Here is a 25,449-nt window from a genome sequence, read left to right on the forward strand (position 1 = left end):
GAGTAGGGGTGTTAACCCCGGTGTCCTGGCTAAATTCCCAATCTGGCCCTCAAACCATCATGGTCACCTAATAATCCCCAGTTTACAATTGGCTCATTCATCCCCCTCCTCTCCCCTGTAACTATTCCCCAGGTCGTTGCTGCAAATGAGAACGTGTTCTCAGTCAACTTACCTGGTAAAATAAAAAAATAAAAAATAAAATAAAAAAATGAAACATGTCATGAGCTACTAATATTTTTCAAACTTTCAAATATGAACATTCTTCTCCTCGCTCTTGTAACTCTTTCCGGGTCGTTACTGTACAAGAGAAAGTAGGGCACTATGTTTTCTGTCAATATACCTGGTAAAATAACGGTTCATAAACAATTCTAAAGTGGGCCATATATAATCCGTAATTCTTTCTCCAAGTTATGTTTTATATTTTCTCAAATGATGTTGTTTTCTCAGTTTTATTTTTCCTGGTTTTCGATTTTTTTGTGTTTTTCACTCTCAAAATCCCAATTGTTCATGGAGAAACAACTAAATTGTTTTTTCTGAGTCCATGCCAATGATTAAATCACATCGGAGGACCTTTTGTTTTGGTGTGGAAGAAATATACTGTATGACATACTTATACAAAGATATATTAAAATGTATGGAATGCTGAGTACCTCATCCGTGAGCTAATTTGTGGAATATTCAAAACGAGTCCAGTAAACATAACATATAGGATATACATGGCAACATTTGATTGACTGTTCAAAGAAGCTTTGACGTGGCCATACTCCTGGGAAGGAAGTATGGTTTGTGTTCCAGTTTGGCATTTCAATCAACCTTGTCGTTTTTGCTTAGAGAGTTGATGTTGACAGCCAATTAGTTTTGAAAGTAATACATTTTAATCATTTTTCTCAATTTAAAAAGAATTTGAGAGAAGTGATTGTAGTGTTATGAAGAGTTTCAGACAGATTGTCTGTGTGTGTGTGTGTGTGTGTGTGTGTGTGTGTGTGTGTGTGTGTGTGTGTGTGTGTGTGTGTGTGTGTGTGTGTGTGTGTGTGTGTGTGTGTGTGTGTGTGTGTGTGTGTGTTTGAGTATGTCCATGTGAGTGTGTTTGAGTTTGAGTATGTTTGAGTTTGAGTATGTCCAGGTGTGTGTGTTTGAGTTTGAGTTTGAGTATGTTTGAGTTTGAGTATGTCCAGGTGTGTGTGTTTGGATATTTGTGCGTGCCTGTGTCCATATGTCTTCTGTTTCTTTAAAAATATCAAAGGATGGCATCCAGAGAAATGAAGACAGATTTGTTTTGGTAATTGCTACCACTCTAGAACAACTTCCTGTGTCTGGCCAAATAATCCTGCCAGCTAGCCTGTCTAAACCTTTCACATGACACGTGTGTTGTGTTTGTCCAGAGAAATACACATTTGAGGAAATTGGCTTTTAGTCAGTCCAGATTTGAAACGTTGTAGTTGAGAAATCGATCATATTGAGAACATATTTTAGGATTAGGCTGAAGCAGAGGTTTTTGATTGGCTTCAAAGTGGGATTACAGAGAAATTGCCCCTCAGAATGGAGGTATTATTAGACAGAGTGATTCCGTGTTGAGGTCAGAGACAGGGCCATTTTAAGGGAGGAGAACAGACATTTATTTTGTTTTCATTCTGAGACCTCTCTCTATCTCTCCCTCTCTCTCTCTCTCTCTCTCTCTCTCTCTCTCTCTCTCTCTCTCTCTCTCTCTCTCTCTCTCTCTCTCTCTCTCTCTCTCTATCTCTCTCTCACACTCTTTCTCTCTCTGTCTCTCTCTCTTTGACTCTCTCCGACTCTCTCTCTCTTTCTCTCTCTCTCTCTTTCTTTTTCTCTTTCTCTCACTCTCTTTATTTCTCGCTTTCTCTCTCTCTCTTTCTCTCTCTCTCCTTCTTACTCTCTCTCTCTCTCCTTCTTTCTCTCTCTTTCTGTCTCTCTCCTTCTTTTTCTCTCTTTCTCTCTTTCTCTCTCTTTCCCTTTCTCTCTCTTTCTCTCTTTGTCTCTCTCTCCATGAGGTCAGTGTCTGGGTCCGATAACAGCCCAGTGCCAGCTACATCGTGGGAAACATAGTCAGCTCTTGACAAACAGTGACAACCAAAGTTCAAGAACTGTCTTGGAACTCTAGAGAGAGGAACTGTTCTAACCAGATCCTCTGAAGCTTTAACAGATGGTGAAAGCCTGTTGAAGTGACTCAGCCTGGCTCAGTTCGTTATCTGACTTTATCTGACAGCAGCTCATTGTTAAGCTGATCTAGCCCAGGATGTAGTGGTACCATATAGGACTGGCACCAGACTTATACATTGTCAGAGCTGTGGAATGGCATTGTTTGGTGCTTACAGTCTTAGGTGTGGGTAAGAGTCAACAAGTCAATTTCTTCAACTTTATTGAGGTATATTTTTGGGACCATTTTCTCCAGGGGTGAAAATGGGTTCACCGGATTCCCAATGTGAAATTATTTTGACATGTAAACTTTTAAGTGTGACTATTTATTGTCGCTGACACTGCTTCTGTGTATTTATGTGTTACAGTGCCACCCAACATCATGGGTGAGGAGGTGAATGCCACTGTAATGCTGGGTCGCTCGGTAGAGCTGCGTTGCCAGAGTGACGCGATCCCTCCTCCCACTCTGTCCTGGCGCAAAGATGGCCGCCCGCTCTTCAGGAAGCCAGGACTGACCGTGTCGGAGGATGGGAGTGTGCTGAAGGTACGGTCCGATTTCTATCCTTCCCTCTCTTTCTCTCACGCTCTCTCGCTCTCTCTGTCGCTCTCTTTCTCACGCTCTCGCTCTCTCTCTATCTATATCTAACCCTACTCTCTACACACCTCTCTGCCTCTCATTGATTATTGATTTTGACTGGCAGGTTGACAGGCCTATCGTACCTCTTGTATCTTACTCTCTGTGAATGTGATTGGCAGATTGACAGTGCTCAGGTGCAGGACTCCGGCAGATACACCTGTGAGGCAACCAATATCGCTGGCAAGACTGAGAAGAACTATAACCTCAATGTCTGGGGTGAGTTGCTGCTCTGTCTGTCTGCCTGCCTGTCTGTCTGCCTGTGCACGTCATCCGTTTTCTAAATAAATTGTACTGAACAAAAATATAAACACAACAGGTAAAGTGTTGATCCCATGTTTCATGAGCTGAAATAAAAGATCCCAGAAATGTTCCATATGCACAAAAAGCTTATTTCTCTCAAATGTTGTAGACAAATTGGTTTACATCCCTGTTAGTGAGCATTTCTCCTTTGCGAAGATAATCCATCCACCTGATAAGGGTGGCATATCAAGAATCTGATTAAACAACATGCTCACTCGGCTACGCATGCCTCTCCCTAATGTCAATATGCTTTGTCCATTGCTGTTTTGGTTAGTGATTATTGTCTTATTTCACTGTAGTGACACATGCAGTGACCTCACCTGGTTTAAATGGTGTCTCTAGAGACAATACTTCTCTCATCGTCACTCAATGCCTAGGTTTACCTCCACTGTATTCACATCCTACCATACCCTTGTCTGTACATTATGCCTTGAATCTATTCGTCCGCTCCCAGAAACCTGCTCCTTTTACTCTCTGTTCCGAACGTACTAGACGACCAGTTCTTATAGCCTTTAGCCGTACCCTTATCCTACTCCTCCTCTGTTCCTCTGGTGATGTAGAGGCTAATCCAGGCCCTGCAGTGCCTAGCTCCACTCCCATTCCCCAGGCGCTCTATTTGTTGACTTCTGTAATCGTAAAAGCCTTGGTTTCATGCATGTTAACATTAGAAGCCTCCTCCCTAAGTTTGTTTTATTCACTGCTTTAGCACACTCTGCCAACACGGATGTCCAAGCCGTGTCTGAATCCTGGCTTAGGAAGGCCACCAAAACCCCTGAAATGTCCATCCCTAACTATAACATTTTCCGACAAGATAGAACTGCCAAAGGGGGCGGAGTTGCAATCTACTGCAGAGTTCTGTCATGCTATCCAGGTCTGTGCCCAAACAATTTGAGCTTCTACTTTTAAAAATCCACCTTTCCATAAATCAAATCAAATCAAATGTATTTATATAGCCCTTCTTACATCAGCTGATATCTCAAAGTGCTGTACAGAAACCCAGCCTAAAACCCCAAATAGCAAGCAATGCAGGTGTAGAAGCACGGAGAAACAAGTCTCTCACCGTTGCTTGCTTTAGACCACCTTCTGTCCCCGGCTGTGCCTTGGACACCATATGTGAATTGCCCCCCATCTATCTTCAGAGCTCGTACTGTTAGGTGACCTAAACTGGGACATGCTAAACACCCCGGCCGTCCTACAATCTAAGCTAGATGCCCTCAATCTCACACAAATTATCAATGAACCTACCAGGTAAAACCCCAAATTCGTAAACACTGCACCCTCAAAGATATCATCCTAACCAACCTGCCCTCCAATTACACCTCTGATGTCTTCAACCAGGATCTCAGCTATCACTGCCTCATTGCCTGCGTCCGTAATGGATCTGCAGTCAAACAACCACCCCTCATCACGGTCAAAGGCTCCCTAAAACACTTCAGGGAGCAGCCTTCCTAATCGACCTGGCCCGGGTATCCTGGAAGGATATCATCCCGTCAGTAGAGGATGCCTGGTTATTCTTTAAAAGTGCTTTCCTCACCATCTTAAATAAGCGTGCCCCATTCAAAACATTTTGAACCAGGAACAGATATAGCCCTTGGTTCACTCCAGACCTGACTGCCCTTGACCAGCATAAAGACATCCTGTGGCGTACTGCAACTTTTCAGGGAAGTTAGGAACCAATATACACAGGCAGTTAGGAAAGCAAAGGTTAGCTTTTTCAAAAAGAGATTTGCATCCTGTAGCACAAACTCCCAAAAGTTCTGGGAGACTGTAAAGTCCATGGAGAATAAGAGCACCTCCTCCAAGCTGCCCACTGCACTGAGGCTAGGAAACATTGTCACCACCGTTAAAGCCAAGGTAATTGAGAATTTTGATAAGCATTTTTCTACGGCAGGCCATACTTTCCACCTGTATACCCCTACCCCGGTCAACAGCCCTGCACCCCCCACAGCAACTTGCCCAAGCCTCCCCCATTTCTCCTTAACCCAAATAGCTGATGTTCTGAAAGAGCTGCAAAATCTGGACCCCTACAAATCAGCCGGGCTAGACAATCTGGAACCCCTATTACTATCCTGTTCAACCTCTCTTTTGTATCGTCTGAGATCCCCAAAGATTGGAAAGCAGCTGCGGTCATCCCCCTCTTCAAAGGGGGAGACACCCTAGGCCCAAACTGCTGCAGACCTATATCTATCCTACCCTGCCTTTCTGAGGTCTTCGAAAGCCAAGTCAACAAACAGATTACCGACCATTTCGAATCCCACCGTACCTTCTCCAGTATGCAATCCGGTTTCAGAGCTGGTCATGGGTGCAACTCAGCCACGCTCAAGGTCCTAAACAATATCATAACCGCCATCGATAAGAGACAATACTGTGCAGCTTTATTCATCGACCTGGCCAAGGCTTTCGACTCTGTCAATCACCACATTCTTATTGGCAGACTCAACAGCCTTGGTTTCTCAAATGACTGCCTCGCCTGGTTCACCAACTACTTCTCAGACAGTGTGTCAAATCAGAGGGCCTGTTGTCCGGACCTTTGGCAGTCTCTATGGGGGTGCCACAGGGCTCAATTCTCAGGCCGACTCTTTTCGCTGTTGATTCTCTGATCCACCTCTGTGCAGACGACACCATTCTGTATACTTCTGGCCCTTCTTTGGACACTGTGTTAACTAACCTCCAGACAAGCTTCAATGCCATACAACTCTCCTTCCGTGGCCTCCAACTGCTCTTAAATGCAAGTAAAACTAAATGCATGCTCTTCAACTGATCGCTGCCCGTACCTGCCTGCCCATCCAGCATCACTACTCTGGACGGTTCTGACTTAGAATATGTAGACAACTACAAATACCTAGGTGTCTGGTTAGATTGTAAACTCTTCTTCCAGGCTCACATTAACCTTTTACGGGGGCAGCCCGACACCGGTACACTTATGACAACATCCAACTCAAAGTGCAGGGCGCGAAATTCAAAATCTATTTTTTTTAAATATTTAACTTTCACACATTAACAAGTCCAAGACACCAGATGAAAGGTGCACATCTTGTGAATCAAGCCAACATGTCCGATTTTTAAAATGTTTTACAGGGAAGACAAAATATTTAAATCTATTAGCTAACCACGTTAGCAAAAGACACAACTTTTTCTAACTCCATCAGTTGCTTACTCCATCAGGTGCTATCACAAATTCGACCAAATAAAGATATAAATAGCCACTAACCAAGAAACAAATTCATCAGATGACAGTCTGATAACATATTTATTGTATAGCATATGTTTTGTTTGAAAAATTTGCATATTTCATGTATAAACCATAGTTTACATTTCAGCTACAATCCAAAATTGCACCGAAAGCAGACAGAATATTTACAGACACCAACGTCAAATAGCTAATTACTCATCATAAAACATTTCTGAAAAATACATAGTCTGCAGCAATTGAAAGACAGGCATCTTGTGATTCCAAACAATATTTCCGATTTATTAAATGTTTTACAGCGCAAACAAAATGTATCGCTATATTAGCGTAGCTACAATAGACAGAAATAATTGGGCGCCCACGGCCAGTTCACATGCACGACAGATATATGAAATAACATCATAAAATGGGTCTTACTTTTGCTGATCTTTCATCAGAATGTTGAAGAACGTGTCCTCTGTCCAGATGAGTCGTTGTTTCGATTCAGAATGGCAAATGTCCCTCTTCAATTAGCATTGGCACTAGCCGAGTGGCATAAATTTCTCCAGCGTAAACACAGTCAGAGGACGGAACACGGCAAAACTCCCGAATAAAGTTTCAATAATCTGATTAAACTATATTGAAAAAACATACATTACGATGATATGGTCACATGTATCAAAAAAAAATCGAGCCGGAGACGTTAGCCGTTCGTTACCAAGGCAAAACAGAAATCAATCCCACTTTGGACCGTCACGTCAAAGAAATAGTTTTTTTTCCACCACAGACCAAGAGGAGCAAAAACAATTCTTCTCTGACATCCTCTTTACACCAATAGGAAGGCGTATAGAGTGTCAGCAGACTCCTAAGTGTTAAGACCATGTATAGGCATCAGGTTGAAAAGAGCATCGATTTCTGACATTTCACTTCCTGGTCAGGAAAAGTGCTCCAGAAGGACTTCTGTTTCACTCAGAGAAATAATTCCAACTCTTTTAGAAACTAGAAAGTGTTTTCTATCCAAAAAGAATAATAATATTCATGTTGTACGAGCAAGATTTGAGTAGGAGGCCGTTTGAAATGGGCACGATTTCACTGGCTACTCAACACTTTGCCTTGCAGCCATAAGAAGTTTTAAGCATCTCCAATCCAAAATGTAATCTAGAATCGGCTTCCTACTTCGCAACAAAGCATCCTTCACTCATGTTGCCAAACATACCCTCGTTAAACTGACTATCCTGCTGATCCTTGACTTCAGCAATGTCATTTACAAAATAGCCTCCAACACTCAGCAAATTGGATGCAGTCTATCACAGTGCCATTCGTTTTGTCACTAAAGCCCCATATACTACCCACCATTGCGACCTGTATGCTCTCGTTGGCTGGCCCTCGCTTCATATTCGTCACCAAACCCACTGGCTCCAGGTCATCTATAAGTCTTTGCTAGGTAAAGCTCCGCCTTATCTCAGCTCACTGGTCACCATAGCAGCACCCACCCGTGGCACGCGCTCCATCAGGTATATTTCACTGGTCCTCCCCAAAGCCAATTCCCCTTTCCTTCCAGTTCTAAGCTGCCAATGACTGGAACGAATTGCAAAAATCACTGAAGCTGGAGACTCATATCTCCCTCTCTAACTTTAAGCACCAGCTGTCAGAGCAGCTCACAGATCACTGCACCTGTACATAACCCATCTGTAAATAGCGGTATCTCGGTATCTCTACTTGCACATTCATCTTCTGCACATCTATCACACCAGTGTTTAAACTTTCTAGCCCAGACACCCACAACATTCCGCTGAAAAGGCAGTGCGCGAAATTCAAAAATATTTTACCCATCGTGTCTGATTTTTTAAATGTTTTACAGCAAAAACACAACATATATTTATGTTAGATCACCACCAAATCCAAAAAACAAACAGCCATTTTCCCCAGTTAAAGATAGAGTCACAAAGCAGAAATAGAGATAAAATTAATCACTAACCTTTGATAATCTTCATCAGATGACACTCATAGGACATCATGTTACACAATACATTTATGTTTTGTTCGATAATGTGCATATTTATATCCACAAATCTCGGTTTACATTGGCGCCATGTTCAGAAATGCCTCCAAAATATCCGGAGTAATTACAGAGAGCCACGTCAAATAACAGAAATAATCATCATTGTCACGATCGTCTTTAGGCGAAAGAGAGGACCAAGGCGCAGCGTGATATAAATACATCTTCTATTTATTTGAAGATGAAACGAACACGAACACTAATACAAACTAGACAAACAACAAACGACCGTGACGCTAACAAACGAAAGTGCAGACACACGCTACTAACGTCAAACATAGACAATTACCCACAACCTACCTAATGCCTATGGCTGCCTAAATATGACTCTCAATCAGAGACAGCGATAGACAGCTGTCTCTAATTGAGAACCAATCCAGGCAACCATAGACTTACCTAAACACCTACACTGAACACAACCCCATGAACTCTACCAAAACCCCCTAGACAATACACACACCCTAGACTAGACAAAAAACACAAACATCCCCCATGTCACACCCTGACCTAACTAAAATAATAAAGAAAACATAGATAACTAAGGCCAGGGCGTGACAATCATAAACTTTGATGAAAGATACATGTTTTACATATAATTAAAGATACACTTGTTCTTAATGCAACCGCTGTGTCAGATTTTTTTTAAACTTTAGGAAAAAGCATACCATGCAATAATCTGAGACGGCGCTCAGAAATACACAACATTTCTCCGCCATGTTGGAGTCAACAGAAATACGAAATGACATCATAAATATTCCCTTACCTTTGATGATCTTTCATCAGAATGCAGTGCCAGGAATCCTAGTTCCACAATAAATCGTTGTTTGGTTCGATAATGTCCATTACTAGTGTCCAATTAGCTACTTTTGCTGGCACGTTTAGTAAACATGCCCAAACGCTGGCGCCGCTGGCGCGAACTCAGACGAAAACTTCAAAAAGTTATATTCCAGGTCGAATAAACTGGTCAAATGAAGTAGAGAATCAATCTTCAGGATGTTGTTATCATATATATCCAATAACGTTCCAACTGGAGCATTCGTTTTTGTCTACAGAGTAATGGAACACATGGCAATATCATGACTAGCGCGCATGACCAGGAACTAGCATTCTGCCAGACCACTGACTCAAATAGCTGCCATCCGGTCCCACATCACACTACAGGCTTTATTCCACATTCTACTGACTGTCGACATCTAGTGGAAGGCGTAGGAAGTGCGAACAGATCCATATCTTATCTTACTGTGAATAGACGATGAGTTTTAACATCAACCAGCCCCAGAATTTCCACTGCCTGTTTGGAAGTTTGCCTGCCATATGAGTTCTGTTATACAGACATAATTCAAACAGTTTTAGAAATTTCAGAGTGTTTTCTATCCAATAGTAATAATAATATGCATATATTAGCATCTGGGACAGAGTAGGAGGCAGTTCACTATGGGCACGCGATTCATCCAAAGTGAAAATGCTGCCCCCTATCTCTAAAAAGTTGAATTGCTAAATTGTAATTATTTCGCCACTATGGCCTATTTATTGCCCTACCTCCCTTATCTTACCTCATTTGCACACACACTGTATATAGATTTTTTTCTATTGTGTTATTGACTGTATGTTTGCTTATTCCATGTGTAACTCTGTGTTGTTGTTATTGTCGCACTGCTTTGCTTTATCTTGGCCAGGTCACAGTTGTAAATGAGAACTTGTTCTCAACTGACCTACCTGGTTAAATAAAGGTGAAATAATAATATATATATTTTTTTCTTATCATTACACGGGTGCACATTGTCCTGGGAACAACAAAAGGCCACTCTAAAATGTGCAGATTTGTCACACAACACAATGCCACAGATGTCTCAAGTTTTGAGGGATCGGGAAATTGGCATGCTGACTGCATGAATTTCCACCAGAGTTGTTGCCAGAGAATGTAATGCTCATTTCTCTACCATAAGCCGCCTCCAACGTCGTTTTAGAGAATTTGGCAGTACGTCCAACCAGCTTCACAATCGAAGACCATGTGTATGGCGTTGTCACGTTCCTGACCTATTTATGTTAGTTTTGTGTGTTAGTTGGTCAGGACGTGAGGTTGGGTGGGCATTCTATGTTATCTGTTTCTATGTTGGTTTTGGTTTGCCTGGTATGGCTCTTGATTAGAGGCAGGTGGTTTGCGTTTTCCTCTAATCAAGAGTCATATTTAGGTAGGGCATTCTCACTGTTTGTTTGTGGGTGATTGTCTCCTGTGTCAGTATGTTTGTTCGTACCACACTGGACTGTAGCGTTTGTTTGTTTCGTTTTCGTTTCGATGTCGTCTGTTTCCTGTACGTAAGTTTATGTTTAGTTATATAAGTTTATGTTCAGGTTTCGTCAACGTCGTTTTGTTATTTTGTAGTTTGGAAAGTGTTTGTTTTTCTGTTTCGTGTTTGCCATCATCGTTGTTATAATAAAGATGGCTTATTTCCCACAAGCTGCGTTTTGGTCAGAAGATCCTTCTCTCCTCACCTCTTCCGAGGATGAGGAGAGCGTCACCCGTTACAGAATCACCCACCAAGCTAAGACCAAGCGGCAAGGGAAAACGAAACGGAGTAAGGGACAGGAGAGAAAGGATTTCTGGACATGGGAGCAAATAATGAATGGAGAAGGTCCCTGGGCTAAGGCAGGAGAAAATCGCCGTCCCAAAGCTGAGCTGGAGGCACGGAGGAGAGCAGAGGCTACCGGGGAGAGGAACCGGAGCTATGAGGGAACGCGTCTGGCACGGAAGCCAAAAAAGCCCGTGAGTAATTCCCAAAAATTTCTTGGGGGGGGGCTAGGAGATAGTGGGCCAAGGGCAGGTAGGAGACCTGCGCCCACTTCCCAGGCTTACCGTGGAGAGCGGGAGTACGGGCAGGCGCCGTGTTACGCAGTAGAGCGCACGGTGTCTCCTGTACGAGTGCATAGCCCAGTGCGGGTTATTCCACCTCACCGCACTGGTAGGGCTAGATTGGGTATTGAGCCAGGTGTCATGAGGCCGGCTCAACGCGTCTGGTCTCCAGTGCGTCTCCTCGGGCCGGCATACATGGCACCGGCCTTACGCATGGTTTCCCCGGTTCGCCTACATAGCCCGGTGCGGGTTATTCCACCTCCCCGCACTGGTCGGGCAACCGGGAGTATTCAACCAGGTAAGGTTGGGCAAGCTCAATGCTCAAGAGTGCCAGTACGCCTCCACGGTCCGGTATTTCCGGCACCACCTCCCCGCCCCAGCCTAGTACCTACAGTGTATACACTACGCACTAGGCTACCAGTGCGTATCCTGAGCCCTGTTCCTCCTCCACGCACTCTCCCTGTGGTGCGTGTATCTAGCCCGGTGCCTCCAGTTCCGGGCCCACGCACTAAGCTACCTGTGCGTCTCCAGAGCCCTGAACCCACTGTATCTTCTCCCCCTACTAATCCTGATGTGCTTGTCCTCAGCCCGGTGTCAACAGTGCCGGTACCACGCATCAGGGATAGAGTAGGCTTTGAGAATACAGTGTGCCCTGTCCCTGCTCCCCGCACTAGTAGGAAGGTGCTTATCATTAGCACGGTGCCTCCAGTTCCGGCACCACGCACCAGGTCTACAGTGCGCCATATCCGGCCAGAGCCATCCGTCTCCCCAGCGCCATCTGAGCCATCCGTCTCCCCAGCGCCATCTGAGCCATCCGTCTCCCCAGCGCCATCTGAGCCATCCGTCTCCCCAGCGCCATTTGAGCCATCCGTCTCCCCAGCGCCGTCTGAGCCATCCGTCTGCCAGGAGCCTGCAAAGCCGCCCGTCTGCCATGAGCCTGCAAAGCCGCCCGTCTGCCATGAGCCTACAGAGCCGTCAGCCAGACAGGAGCCGCTAGAGCCATCAGCCAGACAGGAGCCGCTAGAGCCGTCAGCCAGACAGGATCTGCCAGAGCCGCCAACCAGACAGGATCTGCCAGAGCCGCCAACCAGACAGGATCTGCCAGAGCCGCCAACCAGACAGGATCTGCCAGAGCCGCCAACCAGACAGGATCTGCCAGAGCCGCCAACCAGACAGGATCTGCCAGAGCCGCCAGCGAGCCATGAGCAGCCAGAGCCGTCAGAGAGCCATGAGCAGCCAGAGCCGTCAGAGAGCCATGAGCAGCCAGAGCCGTCAGAGAGCCATGAGCAGCCAGAGCCGTCAGAGAGCCATGAGCAGCCAGAGCCGTCAGAGCGCCATGAGCGTCGAGAGCCGTCAGCCTGCCATGAGCGTCGAGAGCCGTCAGCCTGCCATGAGCGTCGAGAGCCGTCAGCCTGCCATGAGCGTCGAGAGCCGTCAGCCTGCCATGAGCGTCGAGAGCCGTCAGCCAGCCATGAGCGTCGAGATTCGTCAGTCAGCCATGAGCTGCCCTTCAGCCTGAAAAGGCTAAATACCCAGAACTGCCCATCAGTCCAGAGCTGTCTCTCTGTCCGGAGCTGCCTTTCAGTCCGGAGTTGCCCCTCTATCCTGATCTCCCTCTCTATCTTCATCTACCTCTATATTCTTATCTATCCCTCTATCTTGATTTATCTCTCTGTCCCGGTGTTATCCTTATTAGGTATATTATTAAGAGAATTGTGTGGGGGAAAAAAGAGGGTGGACATTCTTGGAGGGAGGAAGTTAGGATGGATTATGGTGGGGTGGGAACCGCGCCCGGAGCCTGAGCCACCACCGTGGTTAGATGCCCACCCAGACCCTCCCCTAGACTTTGTGCTGGTGCGTCCGGAGTTCGCACCTTGTGGGGGGGGTACTGTCACGTTCCTGACCTATTTATGTTAGTTTTGTGTGTTAGTTGGTCAGGACGTGAGGTTGGGTGGGCATTCTATGTTATCTGTTTCTATGTTGGTTTTGGTTTGCCTGGTATGGCTCTTGATTAGAGGCAGGTGGTTTGCGTTTTCCTCTAATCAAGAGTCATATTTAGGTAGGGCATTCTCACTGTTTGTTTGTGGGTGATTGTCTCCTGTGTCAGTATGTTTGTTCGTACCACACTGGACTGTAGCGTTTGTTTGTTTCGTTTTCGTTTCGATGTCGTCTGTTTCCTGTACGTAAGTTTATGTTTAGTTATATAAGTTTATGTTCAGGTTTCGTCAACGTCGTTTTGTTATTTTGTAGTTTGGAAAGTGTTTGTTTTTCTGTTTCGTGTTTGCCATCATCGTTGTTATAATAAAGATGGCTTATTTCCCACAAGCTGCGTTTTGGTCAGAAGATCCTTCTCTCCTCACCTCGTCCGAGGATGAGGAGAGCGTCACCCGTTACAGGCGTCGTGTGGGCGAGTGGTTCAGCTGATGTCAACGTTGTGAACAGAGTGCCCCATGGTGGCGGTGGGGTTATGGTATGGGCAGGCATAAACTACGGATAATGAATAATGTGTTGAGCGTTGAAAAACGTGAAACGCGTTGAATAATGTGCATAATGCAATGAGCTTTGAATAATGTGTGTAATGTGATGAGTGTTGAATAATATATGTGAGCTTTGAATAATGTGCGTAATGTGATTAACGTTGAATAATGTGCTTAATGTGATTAACGTTGAATAATGTGCGTAATGTGATGAGGGTTGAATAATGTGCGTAATGTGATGAGCGTTGAATAAAATACGTTAGCTTTGAATAATGTGCGTAATGTGATGAGCGTTGAATAATGTGTGTAATGTGATGAGCGTTGAATAATGTGCGTAATGTGATGAGCGTTGAATAATTTGCGTAATGTGATGAGCGTTGAATAATGTGCGTAATGTGATGAGAGTTGATTCGTAATGTGATTAAGGTTGAATAATGTGCGTAATGTGATGAGAGTTGATTCGTAATGTGATTAAGGTTGAATAATGTGCGTAATGCGATGAGAGTTGATTCGTAATGTGATTAACGTTGAATAATGTGCGTAATGCGATGAGAGTTGATTCGTAATGTGATTAACCTGTCTAGGATCAGCGTGGCGCTAGCGGCACACCCCCCCCCCCCCCCACTGAAAAACCAGTGCCGCGAAATTCAAAAAAAATATTTTTTTAAAATATTTAACTTTCACACATTAAAGTCCAATACAGCTAATGAAAGACACAGATCTTATGAATCCAGTCAACATTTCCGATTTTTAAAATGTTTTACAGGGAAGACACAATATGTAAAGATGTACATCTATTACCTAAAAACACATTAGCATAATCCACCATCTTTTATTTGTCCACCAACACCAGTAGCCATCACCAATTCGGCTAAACTAAGATATTTATAGCCCCTAACCAACAAAAAAACTCATTAGATGACAGTCTGATAACATATTTATGGTATGGGATAGGTTTTGTTAGAAAAAAGTGCATATTTCAGGTATATGGCATAGTTTACAATTGCACCCACCATCACAAATGGACTAGAATAATTACAATGAGCAACGTGTTTACCTAACTACTAATCATCAAACATTTCGTAAAAATACACAGCATACACGAATCGAAAGACACAGATCCTGTGAATACAGACAATATTTCAGATTTTCTAAGTGTCTTACAGCGAAAACACAATAAATCGTTATATTAGCTTAGCACATAGCAATTAGCAGCCCAGCATTGATTCTAGCCAAAGTGAGCGATAAAAGTCAACATCGCCAAAAGATATTAATTTTTTCACTAACCTTCTCAGAATTCTTCCGATGACACTCCTGTAACATCACATTACAACATGCATATACAGTTTGATCGAAAATGTTTATATTTAGCCACCAAAATCATGGTTAGACAATGTGAAATGTAGACAAGCTGGTAAAGAAAACGTCCTTGCGCCACTTAGACAGTGATCTACTCTTATACATAAATACTCATAAACGTGACTAAAAAATATAGGGTGGACAGGGATTGATAGACAATTTAATTCTTAATACAATTGCGTTATTACATTTTTTAGTTTATCCTTACTTTTCAATACAGTTTGCGCCAAGCGAAGCTACGTCAAAAAACATGGCGTCCTAAGCCACTAAAATGTTTCGACAGAAACACGATTTATCATAATAAAAATGTCCTACCTTGAGCTGTTCTTCCATCAGTATCTTGGGCAAAGGATCCTTTCTTGGGAGAAATCGTCTTTTGGTGGAAAGCTGTCCTCTTGCCATGTGGAAATGTCAACTACGTTCGGGATGAACTGAAAAGCGTTCCCAACTTTTCACATCGTTGCAAAAATAAATGTCCCAAAATCGCACTAAACGGATATAAATTGCTATAAAACGCTTTAAATTAACTACTTTGTGATGTTTGTAACTCCTATAACGAGTGAAAAGATGACCGGAGAAATATAACAGGCTAAACTAACGCTTGGAACAGGAGAGGGTCGGTGTCTTCCACGCGCGTTACGCAGCAAGAAAAGACTTGCTAGCTAAAGGTTTTTTTCATTTGTAGGGCCTGTGAACGAGCAATCGAGCCCGTTGGAATCGTCATCACGTAAAGGCATCCAGGGGAAGACGTAAGAAGTGTCCGTATAGTCATAGCAACGACATTGCCCGTTTAAATGACTTCAGAAAAGTGGCCAACGTTTCTCAAATCTGACTCCATGTCAGGGAAATTGCTGTAGAATGGGCTCTGTTCCACTTAGAGACAAAATTTCAACTCCTATAGAAACTATAGACTGTTTTCTATCCAATAATAATAATAATATGCATATTGTACGATCAAGGATTTTGTGGGAAGCCGTTTAAAAAATTAGCCACATTAGCATAAATAGTCTAAACAGCGCCCCCATCCCCAACAGGTTAACGCTGAATAATGTGCGTAATGCAATGAGAGTTGATTCGTAATGTGATTAACGTTGAATAATGTGCGTAATGTGATGAGAGTTGAATAATGTGCTTAACCTGTCTAGGATGAGGGTGCCGCTAGCGGCACTCCCCCCCCACCCCCACTGAAAAGGCAGAGCCGCGAAATTCAAAAAAAATATTTTTTTAAAATATTTAACTTTCACACATTAAAGTCCAATACAGCTAATGAAAGACACAGATCTTGTGAATCCAGCCAACATGTCCGATTTTTAAAATGTTTTACAGGGAAGACACAATATGTAAAGATGTAAATCTATTAGCTAAAAACACATTAGCATAATCCACCATCTTTTATTTGTCCACCAACACCAGTAGCTATCACCAATTCGGCTAAACTAAGATATTTATAGCCCCTAACCAAGAAAAAAACTCATCAGATGACAGTCTGATAACATATTTATGGTATGGGATAGGTTTTGTTAGAAAAAAGTGCATATAGGTGCGGGTCGGTGTCCTCCAGGCGCATGACGCAGCTCCAAAAGAGTGACTAGCTACAGGGTTTTTTAATTTGTAGTGCCTGTGAACGCGCAATCGACCCCATTCAAATCGTCATCACGTAAAGGCATCCAGGGGAAGACGTAAGCAGTGTCCGTATACTCATAGCAATAACTGTGGCCTTTTAACTGACTCCAGATCAGGGGCCAACATTTCTGAAATCTGACTCCATGTCAGGGAAATTGCTGTAGAATGGGTTCTGTTCCACTTAGAGACAAAATTTCAACTCCTATAGAAACTATAGACTGTTTTCTATCCAATAACAATAATAATATGCATATTGTACGATCAAGAATTTTGTGGGAAGCCGTTTCAAAAATTACACGATTAGCATAAATAGTGACAACAGCGCCCCCAGCCTCAACAGGTTAATGTGATGAGCGTTGATTCGTAATGTGATTAACGTTGAATAATGTGCGTAATGTGATGAGAGTTGATTCGTAATGTGATTAACGTTGAATAATGTGCGTAATGTGATGAGAGTTGATTCGTAATGTGATTAACGTTGAATAATGTGTGCAATGTGATGAGAGTTGATTTGTAATGTGATGAGCACCCCAGTTTTTTTCTCATTGTTATGACAGTCTACTCCATTACCACTCCTTTCATAATGCGTTCAGCTGTGTAAATATTCCCTGTGCATCCCCAGTCTCTCCCAGTATCCGGGGTTCAGAGGATGTGTCTCCCATGACAGTGATTGAGGGAAGTCTGATCACTCTTGTGTGTGAGTCCAGTGGCATTCCACCTCCCAGCCTCACCTGGCGCAAGAACGGTAAGAAGGATCGGTGTGTGTGTGCATGCATTTGAGAGTGTGTGCATACCAGTGTGTGTGTGTGTATGAGTGTGTATATGAGTGTATGCATGCGTTGAGAGTGTGTGTATGAGTGTGTGTATACCTGTGTGTGTGTGTGTGTGTGTGTGTGTGTGTGTGTGTGTGTGTGTGTGTGTGTGTGTGTGTGTGTGTGTGTGTGTGTGTGTGTGTGTGTGTGTGTGTGTGCAGTTGTTTATCTATGTGTGTGTGTATTTTTCTCTCAGGTTCAGAGTTGAAGTCGGACTCGAGGGTCCGGGCCCTGTCGGGGGGTCGTCAGCTACAGATCTCCGGTGCTGAGAGGACAGACTCCGCCTCTTACACCTGCACCGCCTCCAACGCCGCCGGCAACACAGCCAAGGAGTACAGCCTGCAGGTGTATGGTACGAAAATAGTACAGAAACCTCACAGTGCTAAAAACGTGTGTGCATGTGTGTGTGTGTATGTGTATGTGTGTGTGTGTGTGTGTGTCCTCAGGAGGGCATGCTCTTCACTCACTCTCTCCTCTCACTGCAGTCCGCCCTTCCATCAGACGCAGTGAGGGGACCGCAGGAAATGACATCACCATGACGAGGGGAGGAGACATCACGCTGCAGTGCGAGGCCGACGGCGTGCCCCGCCCAGCGGTCACATGGCTGAAGGACGGTAGACCAATCACAGGCCAGCGTGGGGCTCAGGTGCTAAATGAGGGGCGGCTCCTACAAATCAAGGACGCCAAGGTTTCGGACACGGGGCGCTACACGTGTGTGGCGGTGAATGTGGCGGGACAGGCTGACAGCAAGCATGATGTCAACGTACACGGTAAGACTCTCGTCAGCATAGCATAACTTAGAATAGAGAGTGGAAGGGAGGGGGGGGGGGGGTTGATGCAATACACTGGACTATATGGCTGAAAGAAACATATTCTGTACCTGCTAGTATTATGATATCTTGTGTCTTGTGTCTCAGTTCCTATCAGCAGTTTGTGACCACATTCTGTACATGATATATGGTGTGTGTGTGTGTTTTGGTTTTACTATCCTTGTGGGGACCAGAAGTCCTCACAAGGATGGTAAAACAAGGAACATTCGGACAAGTGGGGACATTTGGTCCCCACAAGACAAATTGCTATTTTAGGCTTAGGTGTTAGGGTTAGGTTGAGATTTACGGTTAGGGTTTAGGTTTAGGGTTACAATTAGGGTTAGGTTGAGATTTAGGGTTAGGTGTTAGGTTTAGGGTTACAATTAGGGTTAGGTTGAGATTTAGGGTTAGGGGTTAGGTTTAGGGTTACAATTAGGGTTAGGTTGAGATTTAAGGTTAGGTTTAGGGTTACAATTAGGGTTAGGTTGAGATTTAGGGTTAGGTGTTAGGGTTAGGTTGAGATTTAGGGTTAGGGGTTAGGTTTAGGGTGACAATTAGGGTTAGGTTGAGATTTAGGGTTAGGGGTTAGGTTTAGGGTTACAATTAGGGTTAGGTTGAGATTTAGGGTTAGGGGTTAGGTTTAGGGTTACAATTAGGGTTAGGTTGAGATTTAGGGTTAGGGGTTAGGGGAAATAGTATTTTGAATGGAATCAATTGTTTGGTCTCCACAAGGATAGTAAAATAAACATGTGTGTTAATGTACATGTATGTACATCCTCTCTCCAGTCCCCCCCAGTATCAGCGGTCAGACCCAGGTCCCAGAGAATGTGAGTGTGGTGGTGAACAACCCTGTGGTCCTGACCTGTGAGGCCTCCGGCATCCCTCTTCCTGCTATCACCTGGCTGAAGGACGGACGGCCAATCAGAGCCTCCAGCTCTGTCCGCGTCCTCTCAGGTTAGCTCGCCATTCGGTCTGCCTTGTGTGACATCATCTAGGTGAAGATGGCTGTCGTTGACGTGTATCCTTACAACCGTCTGTTGCTATGACAACGCTTTGTATCCTTATCCCCCTCATTTCCTTTGTGCTTAATGTCAGGTCACATGGTCAGGAATATAGGTCCTTCTAGTTAAGTGGTCAAGGGAAGTAGACGAGGAAAGGAACCAATGATTGAGAAGTACAGGAATAATCAGGGCCTTCTATTACAACAATGGTCTCTGGTACTATCTAGCCACATAGTCTGACTCTCTGTGGAGTCACGTTGATCAATCTGTCTCCCAGCTACAGTTGAAAGGCCAAACAGTTGCACTACATCAACTGTAATAAGCAGTAATGTGATCAGTAGGACGAAGGCCAACCCCAACAGAGCTGCAGACGAGGCGGTGTGTAGAAAGACAAACCTCTGGGAGAGGCAGGAGTTTTTGTTGTTGAACGCTTTAACAAGCTGCTCTCTTTGTGCTTCCAAACACAACAGTCAGCGGTCCTGACTGTAGCTAGATTCAGGCCACCTCCCAACTGGCACCCTGTTCCCTAGATAGTTTACTACTTTTGACCAGGGCTCTTGTTAAAAATAGTGCACTCGATCGGGAACAGGGTTGCAGTTGGGACGACCCCTCGACCTCCTGAAGTTATGGTAGTCACTTTACCTCAGTCACTTCCTTTACCGTCCTAACTCACTCTAATACAAACACAGCCTGGCCTCAAACATGGACCATGACCAGCGGTCACACACATCAACCGCAGCCTGACCACCTTTTCAGGCTAGAGGATGTGAGGAAAGGGGATATGGTGGTTGTGATTGTGGTCAGCCAGGGAAATGGATTTGTGTAGAGGTGATTACTGGTTCAAACTCTGTGGGGTGTGGTCAGTAATTCTCCACTGAAGCAGGCAAGCCAGTTAACATGATATTCATTTATTGCACGTTCAGCTGTAAATTTAAGAAAAATTATCCCCACAAAAGTTACATATTTGAAATAAAAAACAGCTATAAAAATAATGATTTAATCCTACCATAAAAATTATGATTTAATCCTGCCAGAAATATTGAAATATTATGATAAAATTTTACCATAAAAATAAATAAGCTCAGTCCTCTTCTAAGAGCCACATCCGTCGGGGACAATTTTCTACTTGAAATCAGAGAACATGCTACTTGTCCTCTGGGATGGATCTGATGTGCTCCTTGAAGTTGGTGTGTGTGTGTGTGTGTGTGTGTGTGTGTGTGTGTGTGTGTGTGTGTGTGTGTGTGTGTGTGTGTGTGTGTGTGTGTGTGTGTGTGTGTGTGTGTGTGTGTGTGTGTGTGTGTGTGTGTGTGTGTGTGTGTGTGTGTGTGTGTGTGTGTGTGTGTGTGTGTTGTTTTCTGTTTCCAGATAATAACTGTTGTTTTTGAAGTAAAAAAAGAGAGAAAATAGTAACTGACCTGAGTTCATCTGTTTGAGTGGGTGTGTTTGAACAGCTGTGGCTTGGTCAGTGTATCCTGTTTCACACAGCTAAATGGATTTTTAGTGCCCCAGAAAGCAGACTGCATGGAAGCCACAATTGTGATGTGTGAGGGAGCATTTTGTCTGTTTGCACCTCTTTAGGCTTCAAACTGTCCCAAATTGCACCATATTCCCTATGTAAAGTAGTGCATTGTGTAGGAAATATTTTACCATTTGGGACACAAAATAAATATTGACTTTAGATTAAGTTTTGAAAAGGACCAATCAAAGACACAGTGATTATTTAGAGACTTGAGCTCAACCAAGTATTGACATGTTTGTCAGGAGGGCGGAGCCTTCGTCTGATGCACGCAGCAGTGGAGGATGCTGGGAGATACAGCTGCATTGTGTCCAACACGGCCGGAGAGGAGAGGAAGAACTTTGACCTGGACATCCTGGGTAATGACGTTAATGACCTTTATCTTATCTCTCAGGCCTTTGACCTGTGTATTTCAGTATGTCACTGGTGGATATTGTGATAGTGAGAATACCTGATAACCACTACTAGACGGACTTAACATGAACAACCAGTTTGAACGCAATGAAGCCTTCATAATCCCATTATAAGGCCTACATCCATGGTTGAGGGTTGGTACAGTAGTTGAATTGCTCTTAACCCTTTCCATGCATGTCATCTTCCAGTCCCCCCTAGCATTGTGGATGAAGGCACGGTGCAGGATGCCAAGGTCAAGGAGAAACACAACGTGACACTGACCTGTGAGGTCGCAGGTCAGTGACATCATGGCAACACAACTCCACAATGCCTAAACATATCTCAATCCAAAATAGACTATTTTACAGTTCTTACATACTGTAACAGGAAACTATTTCACCATCCCGATGGTCGCTAAGAACCTGTTATTAACCGTTAACTAGGTAACCCAGTGCCGGAGATCACCTGGCTGAAGGACGGACAGTCGTTAGGGACAGACAGACGTCACCAGGTGTTGACTCACGGACGGTACCTCCAGATATCTGGTGCCCAGGTGGATGACACGGGCAGGTACAGCTGCCTGGCACACAACAGAGCAGGAGACCGCAGCAGACACTTCAACCTCAATGTACTGGGTAGGAGGACAACTACTCTCAGTATATTTTATTTACGTATGTGTCCTTTATTTATACTGGTATAAAACTATCCCATTGAGATCACATTTTCAGAGGGTTTGTAGGAGGCTTCTCTCAGTAAGTCACCGAGCCTGTGAAATCTGTCATACTTTATTTCCATTTTGAAACCATTGCGTGACATGCTAAAGCTTCACAAGATGTTATCACTTTGTCATGGCCGTGTTTAAGATAGGAGGTGCTGTGGTATATAAGGTTTACCCTGGTGATTTATTCTATGCATCCACCATCACCTTATCAAAGAAGCCCCACTAGCGTCATTGACCAAGAGTCTGAATCCCCTCTCCTCTCGCCCCCCCCCCCCCCCCCCCCCCACCCCCCCACCCCCCCCGCCAGTGTCTCCCACCATCGTGGGCTCAGGTCCCGAGGGTTCGGCTGAAGAGGTGACGGTCACCCTGAGTAGCCCCACGTCTCTGGTGTGTGAGGTGCAGTCCTACCCCCCTGCCCTCATCACATGGCTCAAGGATGGGACGCCGTTCGAGTCCAGCCACAACGTTCGAGTGCTGCCAGGTGGGCGGACCCTGCAGATCCTGAACGCCAAGGAGGAGGATGCTGGGAGGTACACCTGTGTGGCCACTAATGAGGCTGGAGACAGCCTGAAGAACTACGAGGTCAAAGTTTACAGTGAGTGACGAAAACGTTTTGAAAGATGGGAGTGAGATAGGGAGGTACTACCTCAACTTGTCCAATAAGGACACATCATTGTTTTGCCATGGTCTGTAACTATCTGTGTGGCTGTGATATCTGTGACTGTATGTAACTGTAACTCCCCTCCTGTCCTATCCTGCAGTTCCTCCCCAAATCAATAAGAATGATGTCCCAGGTGAGGGGCTGGCCCCCAAAGAGGTCAAGATAAAGGTCAACAACACTCTGACCCTGGAGTGTGAGGCTCAGGCCATCCCTACACCCTCACTGCAATGGTACAAAGACGGACAGGTCAGCACTTTACCTGTACACACACTCCTCTCTCTCTCTCTCTCTCTCTCTCTCTCTCTCTCTCTCTCTCTCTCTCTCTCTCTCTCTCTCTCTCTCTCTCTCTCTCTCTCCTCTCTCCTCTCTCCTCTCTCCTCTCTCCTCTCTCTCTCTCTCTCACTCTCTTTTTTCTCCTCTCTTTCTTTCTCTCTCTCTCTCCTCTCTCACTCCTTTTCTCCTCTCTCTTCTCTCCTCTCTCTTTCTCTCTCTCTTTCTCTCTCTTTCTCTCTCCTCTGTCTCTCCTCTGTCTCTCTATCTCTTTTACACACACACACTGACCACGCATCCTTCTACAACCAACCCTGATATTCCTCTGTTCTCCAGGTCCTGAGGGCAGATGACCATGTGACAATTAATGCCAACGGTCGTATTGTCAGGATCAAACATGCTCAGGTGTCCGACACTGGACGCTACACCTGCGTAGCAACCAACATCGCCGGGGAGGACGAGAAGGACTTTGATATAAATATACAAGGTGAACTGCGTTCCCATTGCTTGTGCTGTCTAGCCCCTCTGCAGGACTCTACTGTGAAGTCTTAGCAGAGGCTGCCATCTAGTGGTATGTTGGCATGAACTTGAGGAGAGTTGTAGCTAGTACACGCTAGCAGGTTATAAAGAATTTGGCTAATCTCATTCTTGCTACATAACAGTATTCTGTCTTAAAATCGGAATTCCTGGAGTTTCCCAGGCGTAGCCTGTCTAGGCTATATGCCTGTCTAGGCTATATGGCTGTCTAGGATATATGCCCGTCTAGGATATATGCCCGTCTAGGATATATGCCCGTCTAGGATATATGCCTGTCTAGGCTATATGCCCGCCTAGGCTATATGCCTGTGATCTAAATCAACACAGGTAGACATGAAGTTATTGTTCTCATATGTATTATTGGCACTGGCAGATAAACTAAACAAACACTAAATAGACACTTTTTAACTATACATGTCACAATTTCAGACGTAACAATGCACAAACAGTCTATTTTCTGGCAATTTATCCTCTCAATTTACCAGCATTGCTTCGCGCAGACCAAAAAATAGACTTGCTTTCTAGTTTGAAGTGCATGACACAGTTGACGACATTGACACTCGCAGCCTGCCTGTTTTCTCTCATTCACTACCATACATTCTAATTCCAGCGTGTACACGCTCGTTAACACGTAAACAAAAACACTGCGATTTGATTTTGGCTTTGATCTTAGCAGAGGCTGCCCTCTAGTGGTAGGTGCCAGTATTTAATCAGAAGCTGTAAATCTTAACAGAGCCTTCCCTCTAGTGGTAGGTGCCAGTATTTAATCAGAAGCTGTAAATCTTAACAGAGGCTGCCCTTAAGTGGTAGGTGACAGTATTTAATCAGAAGCTGTAAATCTTAACAGAGCCTTCCCTCTAGTGGTAGGTGACAGTATTTAATCAGAAGCTGTAAGTCTTAGCAGAGGCTGCCCTCAAGTGGTAGGTGACAGTATTTAATCAGAAGCTGTAAATCTTAACAGAGGCTGCCCTTAAGTGGTAGGTGACAGTATTTAATCAGAAGCTGTAAATCTTAACAGAGCCTTCCCTCTAGTGGTAGGTGACAGTATTTAATCAGAAGCTGTAAGTCTTAGCAGAGGCTGCCCTCAAGTGGTAGGTGACAGTATTTAATCAGAAGCTGTAAATCTTAGCAGAGGCTGTCATCTAGTGGTAGGTGAAAGCATTTAATTACATCCTAAACATTGACTGTAGTAGCTGTCATAAAGATAACCCTAACTCTCTTTTTCTCTCTCCGTCTCTTTCTCTGTCTCTCTCTCTCCTCTTCAGTCCCTCCTAGTTTCCAGCGTCCCGGGGGGGTGGGAGATACCACCTCGACACCAGGCACTGGGGGTGATGTTAAGGATGTGATACTAAACAGCCCTATTTCTCTGTACTGTGAGACCAACGCTGTTCCCCCACCCACACTCACCTGGTACAAAGATGGACACCCAATGGCCTCCAACGAAAACGTGCTCATCATGCCTGGTGAGGAGAGGACCTACAGTGCTGTGAAAAAGTATCTTCCCCCTTCTTAATTTTCTCTACTTTTACATATTTTTTTTATACTGAATCAGATCTTGAGCCAAAATCTAATGTTAGATAAAGGGAACCTGAGTTAACAAATAACACAACAACTTACATACTTATTTAATGTATTTCATAAACAAGGTTCTGCAACACCTCATGCACCTGTGTGAAAAAGTAATTGCCCCCTTACACTTAATAACTGGTTGTGCCCCCTTTAGCTGCAATGACTCCAACCAAACACTTCCTGTAGTCGCTGTGGAGCAATTCTGTCCCACTCTTCCATGCAGAACTGCTTTAACTCAGGGACATTTGTGGGTTTCAAGCCTGAACTGCCCGTTTCATGTCCTGCCACAACATCTCAATTGGGATTAGGTCTGGACTTTGACTAGGCCATTCCAAAATTTCTAATTTGTTCCTTTTTAGTCATTTTCATGGAGACATGATTGTATGTTTTGGAGACAGAATTCCTCCACAGCGATTTGAGAGACTGATCAACAACTATAGGAAGTGTTTGGTTGGAGTCATTGCAGCTAAAGGTGGCACAACCAGTTATTGAGTGTAAGGTGGCAATTACTTTCTCACGCAAGGGCATTTG

At 44.4% G+C, this 25,449-nt stretch overlaps 1 protein-coding gene across 2 annotated transcripts in view; it reads left to right on the plus strand.

The window, feature by feature from the left end:
• Nucleotides 1-25,449, plus strand: part of hmcn1 (hemicentin 1) — a 241,162-nt gene that overhangs the window by 149,944 nt on the left and 65,769 nt on the right. For both annotated transcript variants that reach the window (XM_055943694.1, XM_055943695.1), the window contains exons 41-53: nt 2,523-2,698; nt 2,911-3,007; nt 17,252-17,374; nt 17,638-17,793; nt 17,927-18,211; nt 19,037-19,204; nt 21,013-21,126; nt 21,370-21,456; nt 21,604-21,795; nt 22,189-22,476; nt 22,643-22,788; nt 23,149-23,299; nt 24,615-24,812. In XM_055943694.1, the coding sequence (XP_055799669.1) occupies nt 2,523-2,698; nt 2,911-3,007; nt 17,252-17,374; nt 17,638-17,793; nt 17,927-18,211; nt 19,037-19,204; nt 21,013-21,126; nt 21,370-21,456; nt 21,604-21,795; nt 22,189-22,476; nt 22,643-22,788; nt 23,149-23,299; nt 24,615-24,812 (2,181 nt within the window). The remainder of the gene's footprint in view (nt 1-2,522; nt 2,699-2,910; nt 3,008-17,251; nt 17,375-17,637; nt 17,794-17,926; nt 18,212-19,036; nt 19,205-21,012; nt 21,127-21,369; nt 21,457-21,603; nt 21,796-22,188; nt 22,477-22,642; nt 22,789-23,148; nt 23,300-24,614; nt 24,813-25,449) is intronic.

Source organism: Salvelinus fontinalis, chromosome 14 (assembly GCF_029448725.1).
Source record: "Salvelinus fontinalis isolate EN_2023a chromosome 14, ASM2944872v1, whole genome shotgun sequence".
NCBI lineage: Eukaryota > Metazoa > Chordata > Actinopteri > Salmoniformes > Salmonidae > Salvelinus > Salvelinus fontinalis.